We start from the raw sequence: 6,043 nt of genomic DNA, 5'->3' as shown, positions 1-6,043 counted from the left end.
GGTCTCCGGGGAGCCAGCTGGTGACTCGGGCTCCAGCTGCCTGTGGGAGGGAGGGGGCGCCCAGGAGCCTGAGGTCGCGGGGGCGCGGCAGGACTGGGGGGCTGGGAGCGGGCGCTCGTCTCCCTCCCCGTCCCCCATGCACCCGCTCCCTGGCATGCCCCCAACCCTGCCTCCGGGAGTCCCGCTGGAAACGTCACAGAATACCCCCAGGAGTCTCTCTCTTCAGGACCCTCCAAAGGCCCCAGTGAATGTACATATCCCGAGGTGGTCACCAAGATCCTGCGCAGGAACACGCTCAGGGGACGGGGCTCAGCGGAGGCCACTGGTGCACCTGCTCCCCGGGCACAACTCCGAGGTCAGCTGGAAAAAGAGACGGGAGTAGGTGGTGAGAGGGTGCTGCGTCCCCCACCCTCCAACAGATCATCAGGAAGTCAAGGTCTCCGGACGCACAAGGGGGCTGAGACCTTGCGCGACTCAGAGGACAAGAGCTGAAAGCACCGGGCCACCTCGATGCTCTCTTCGTCCTGTCCCTCCGCTTTTCGCAGCCACTTGGCCTTGACCTCACCCGTGGACTGTCCTCTGGCCCCACGCTTTCCCTCCAACCTTAGGCGAGGCGCTCAGCCGCGCCTCTCTGACCCCGCCCTCGGTGGGCCCCACCTCCTCGGTCGGGAACGCCACGGGTCGCCGCCGGCGGTGCGGTCCAGGTACCACCCGCGCTGGAATCGCTGGACGTCCCGGGTGCTGGGCGGGATCCCTGAGTCTCTGCAGCTTAGGAGAGCGGAGATGTCCAGGGTCTCCTATAGCTTCCCCCAACCCCGACAGAGTCCCGGAAGGAACTTGGGCATCTGTTTCCTCCTGGCTCCTCCCCGACCGCCCCCCCCTACCCCGGTGACCTTGGGTCCGACCACCCCCTGCACCCTCCCGAGGCTCAGGCCCCCACTCCCCTGCTAGAGGCGTTTTCTGGTCCTTTCACGCCGCAGGACGTTAATCTCCATGAACAACTGGGTGGCCATCAGGAGCCCCATTTTCCAGATGGGGAAAGGGCCCAGAGAGATGCCACTAGCTTCTTCTAAGGACAGCACTGGGGTGAGGGTGGGAGGAGGCATTATCCCTGCCGAGACAGGGGGGAGAGGGGTCCTACCAACTGGTCCCACCTCCCTCAGCCCTTGGGTCTCCCTAACCCCCAAAGTCCCCGGGCCCAGGACGGCAGGGCAGGAAGTGAAAAGGCCTGCAGGAAACCCCAGGAGGAACTGAGACTTCAGCCAGCCCTGCCTCCACCTGCCTGGCCCTGGGGACCTCGTGGAAACCAGACCCTCCTTCAGGAAGAACAGGCCGGAAACACGGGCTGGGGGAGGGGCTGCTGCCCTCAGTTTACCTCGGACTGGACCAAGCCCATCTTCCTTCCTTACTGCCAAGAGACTAGTTGGGAGAAATCTGAGTAATAAAATGAGGGGTGGGGCCCGCATGGATCCATGACCTTGGCCCAGGCAGGCCTCCTGCGGAGGGCAGAACCCTGCCAGCTCAGCTGCACCAGCACACCTGTTCTGTCCTGGGCCAGACCCCTTCAGCCCTGGGCCTCTCTCCCTCTACAAATCTACAAAGTCCCTGCTCACCGGGTACAAAAACAGCTCCGGAGGGCCTCTGCCCAGCAGGGGCTGTAACTTCTGAGAAGATTTACATAGAGGGAGGCACTGCTTCAGCTACTACAGCAAAAAGGAAAGAAAATAACCAAATAATGGCCGTGTGAAAAATGTCGAATGTTGAAAACCTTACTGTGAAGTGTTGAAGGGGAGAGAAACAGCAACGCCGACAAGGCGGAATCCAGACGTGGAGCTTAGCTGTACTATAGGAAAACACACGGGCTGCAGTCGCTGGAAATTGGTCGTTTCTCCACCCTGAGTCACTGTCTTGGACTTTCCAGATTATTTAAAAATGCATACCTTTTTTTTTTCTTTTAAAGCAAACACAAAGGGGCTGGCAGGTGGCGTGGTGGTTGAGACACTGGTCTCCCACATAGCCGACCATGGTTCAAGTCCTGAACCTGGTGGCTTGCTTTCTCACTCTCCCTTTTCCTCTGTTTCTGGTCAAAATTGAAGAATAACGATAATAAAATTTAAAAATAAATAAATCCTTAAAAAGAAAAAACAGCAAACACAAGCACCCAGCCCCCTCCTCCAGGTGCTGTTACAAAGATGAAATGATGTATTGATATGAAGATCTGAAGGCTCCTTAGGAAGTAACACCTAAGACGGGCCAGGGACAGAGCTATGATTTCCTGGGCTGTGGGGCGCTTTTCAGGGTGAGGGGACCTTCCTCTGATCTCTCCTGCTTCTTCTCCAAGGAACTTCCCTTCTGTTATTTGCTGGAGGGCCAGGTCCTCTCCTTCTGTGGGCCTCAGTTTCCTCATCTACGAACTGGGTGTGTGTGAGAATTCCCTAAGGTTCCTTCCAGCCCTTTTCCTCTATGGGGTCACAGGCCAGGAGGACAGCTTTGCATCTCACCCCCTATTTTTCCAGAAGAGGAAACTGAGGTCAAGGGGAAAGCGTGTATCAGCCCAGAGTCCAGCTGAGACAGAAAAGTGCCAGTTTGCATGTGTGGACTCATTGGGGTTTTGCCCACCCTTTTCACCTCCGGGGCCTGGCTCCTGGCTGTAGTGGAGAAGGTGGTGGAAGGTAGGGGTGCCCAGGGACAGCTGACTACCCAACTGCGGATGAGGAGAGCTGATCTCTGGCTGGGCCTTGCTCCTGGCCCACCCGCTCCTTGCTACTTTCTCAGTCACCTGGCTCCTTCGGAGAGTAGCTGGGCAGACTTGGGTGGGCGTGTCCAGATTCCGGGAGCTCCAAGTACCACTGGCCCTGGACTGTCTTCTGAGCTGCAAGACTTGTGGGCAGGAAGGCCAGGGGTCTCCCAGGCAGCTCCGGCAGCCAGCTCAGGGACAGGCAGGCATGGAACAGAACGTGACCTGGGCTCTGTGATGGCGAAGGCGATCCCAGGAGCCCGTCTTTGCCTCCTGGCCCAGTGCTCCCTCCAAAGGTGCTAAGCTGCAACGAATTCCAATTCCAAGGAAGCTGTCCAGGGCAGAGTCCAGGCTGGGAGGGAATGACCCTGAGTGGGAGGCCAGGCAGGAGGCAGCAGCTGTGTGTCACAGGGAGCTCCAAACAGGAAAGAGAGGGTCTTGGCGTCAGGCTCTAGAGCAAGGAGCACCTCCTCGTCAGCAGAACAGAGCTTGCTGGGTGTGGGGAGCCCAGAGCCTGGCACAGGATGGCCAAGGGAGCCAACTGCCTGGAGAGGACAGGCCATAGAGAGAAGGGACCTCAAGAGCCCTCAGGTCTGTCAGGTTCAAGGCCACAGGCCTGCCCTGGCCTTTGCATGAAGGAGCCTCCTGTAGGACCTGGCTCTACCGTGGCACAGTGGGGCATGCAGTGCCCTGGAGGCAGCAGGGACCCCAGGTCGTCTCTAGGGGGGCCGAGTGCCCATGTGCTCCTGCTGCTTGAGCTTGGGGTCCAGCTCCAGATGCTTAGGCTTCCCCCCAAGTGCAGGCCTATGGCTCTGAGGGCTGCCACTGGAGCCAAAATGGCATCTTAGGTTCTAGCAGATGAGACCACACTCAGGGTTGACCCTAGGATACAGACACCTGAGAACCAGCACAGTCCAGAACATTCTTTTTTTACTGGGTACTTATTTAAAAACACAAGCCAAAAAAAGTTTATTTCTTCTTTTGAAAGGGGAGGCACCCCCAACAGACTCCTCCCAGAGCAGTCCACCCCCGGTCTTGGCCAGCCCAGGACACGGCCTTGTGTTCTCAGGAAAGCTGCAGGACACAAACCCGGGACCTTTCCCACGTGGGTCCAGTTGCATTGCTACTGCCCGGCCCCTCTTGGTTTGTTCGAAAATACTTGTGTGTTTGTAGATCCCACGGCGAGCTCATCAGGGGTTACTCGTTGCTGCCATTTGCGTCATTTGAAAAGCAGGACATCTCCGAGAGTGAGCATTACAGCGTACAGCACCCTGCTGCAAACAAACCCCCGGCCCTGCCCTCGGTCGCCACCCTCCCACTCGGGAAGAAAAGTCCTGTATGCCTAGTGCCTAACCGACCAAAAGCACAGGAGCACAGACACCACCTCCGAGGGCCAGCAGCTAACACCCCACACGACTCCACGCTGGCCGAATGCCGGGTCTGCAGGGCTAAGCTGGGGGCAGCCTGGGTCGGAGTGACAAACAATCCAGCTTCTGAGCCCCTGGCCGAGGGCCCAGAAGTGGGGCAGGGCCTCTGCCTACCCCCACATCTACTGCTGCTCAGGGCCGGCTGTCTTGGTGGTCACCAGCTCAGTGGAGCCTAACTCAGTGGCTGGCACAGGGACATTGTGGCCGGGTGGTGTGGTGCCCGGGTCTTCTGCAGGGGAAGGCCAGACAGGAGCTGTGGCATCAAGTGCTATCGGGGAGAGGACGATGACATTGTCCAGGGACTCTGGAGAGAGGGACGGAAGGTCAGAACTGGGTCCCTGCTCTGGAAACCCCCTGTGGAGGGACAGTCGCTAGGAGGATGAAGCCCCATTTCAAGGAGGGGAGGGGTGACACATGACAGGCCCTGGGGACAGGAAGTGCAGAGTCCAGAGGCGTGTCAACATGGGGTATGCTGAGAGCCCAGGCTGGCCAGCCCGCATTTAGGCTGGGACCCCCAACTCTCCGTTGGAATGTGCTCCCAGCTCTGTGCCCCCCTTAGCTCCATCCGAGATGGCAGAGCTGTGCCTCTGCTCCGCTGGGACTAGGGGGCCCTCTCAGCTCCAGGTCCTGCAACTCTCCTGTCTGCAGGACTGAGCTGCCCAGAGCCCCTCCTCCCCACTCAGACCTCCCCTAGCCATCACGAGCCACTTCTCCCCTCAGAGTACCCCCACCCGAGACCACACGACCCTGCTCCACTGGGCAGTGCGCCTCCTCCGCCCCTGGCCCGGACTGGAACTCACCGTCCTGGTCTGTGTCTGGGGCTTCCGGGGAGGCCACCCCAGGACACCTCTGCTTCCGCCGTTGTTGCCATCCCCAGCTCACCAGGCCCACCAGGGCCAGGACCAGTGCCAGGCCCAGCAGCAAGGGGGCGCTGAAGAGCAGCCCGTGCAGGGGCAGCACCCCCTCGGGGCCAGCCCCTGCACCTACTGACTCCTGAGGCTGCAACACAGTCCTGGGGACCAGGCTGCTCGCCCCTGCTGCTATGGGAGGGGACGGAGAGGGTGGGCAGGGGGCTGAGGGGAGGGATGCCTGGGGAAGGGGAGGGTCAGAGGGAGGTGAGGCTGGGCCTGGGAGAGGAGGGGCGGGGCGGCGGGTGGGGGTGGACAGAGGAGAGGAGAGAGAGAATGGTGAGGTCACGCAGTGATTCTAGGTCCCCATCGACCAGTTGCCCCCACGGATCCCGGTCAGGTCTGGGTTCTGCCTGCGGTTCTGGCGGGTCGGAGCCTCCGTGGCAGGGCCCTCCTCCCGGGCTGCCATGGGCCGTGGTCCCAAGGGTCGGTCTCTTACCGCGCCTAGGCTCCGGCGTGCGGAGCAGCTTGCAGGCCACGCAGTGGCGGAGCAGCAGGTCGAAGCACTCTGCGCGGCCGCAGGGGGTGGGGGCCGGCCCCTCCCTGCCCCTCCGGCTCCTGGATCCTCGCCTCATGGTGCAGATGCCGCGGCCACGCGGGGCTGGGGCTGAGCTCTGAGTTCGCCTCCGCGGCCGGGGAGGAAACCCGGCAGGGCACGCCCACCCAGCCGCTGCCCCGCCTCTGCCTGCTGGGGTGGGACCACTAGCCGCCACGGCCCTGCCTTGCACCCGGACCTTCTCCCACTCGGGGTTCCTGAAAGGACACGGTCGGTGCCTTGAGAACACATTCAGGTGCTTCAAGCGTTTTCCTTTGCTCAGGGACTCCCCTCTCCCCTCCCCCGACGACCCGGCCATGGTCGACCCTTGTTTTCCTGCTCTGCCCTGAGACACAAAGGTGGTTACGCCCATTGTGGGCTGTCATCAGAACTAAAGACAAACAGAACACGCAGGCTGCGACACCCACAGACAGCG

At 60.9% G+C, this 6,043-nt stretch overlaps 1 protein-coding gene across 1 annotated transcript; it reads right to left on the bottom strand.

Annotated features, from left to right (window-relative positions):
* Positions 1-3,645: 3,645 nt before the first annotated feature.
* On the bottom strand, positions 3,646-5,771 carry TNFRSF13C (TNF receptor superfamily member 13C). The gene is made up of 3 exons (XM_014588683.2): positions 5,512-5,771; positions 4,965-5,291; positions 3,646-4,468 (listed from the first exon to the last, which is right to left on the bottom strand). The coding sequence occupies exons 1-3, from the start codon at positions 5,645-5,647 to the stop codon at positions 4,287-4,289; spliced, it is 645 nt and encodes a 214-aa protein (XP_014444169.1). The 5' UTR covers positions 5,648-5,771; the 3' UTR covers positions 3,646-4,286.
* Between the last annotated feature and the right edge of the window lie 272 nt (positions 5,772-6,043).

Source organism: Tupaia chinensis, unplaced genomic scaffold (genome assembly GCF_000334495.1).
Source record: "Tupaia chinensis unplaced genomic scaffold, TupChi_1.0 Scaffold000294_5, whole genome shotgun sequence".
Classification (NCBI taxonomy): Eukaryota; Metazoa; Chordata; class Mammalia; order Scandentia; family Tupaiidae; genus Tupaia; species Tupaia belangeri.
The sequence above is the reverse complement of the archived record's forward strand: the minus strand, read 5'-3'. Positions and strand labels throughout refer to the sequence as shown.

Coding starts and splice junctions, on each gene's coding strand:
- TNFRSF13C (XM_014588683.2), bottom strand. CDS start 5,647: ATGAGGCGAGGATCCAGGAGCCGGAGGGGCAGGGAGGGGCCGGCCCCC. Junction 5,292..5,511: donor CACGCCGGAGCCTAGGCGCG/GTAAGAGACCGA, acceptor CTCCTCTCCCAG/GCCCAGCCTCACCTCCCTCT. Junction 4,469..4,964: donor CCCAGACACAGACCAGGACG/GTGAGTTCCAGT, acceptor CCCTCTCTCCAG/AGTCCCTGGACAATGTCATC.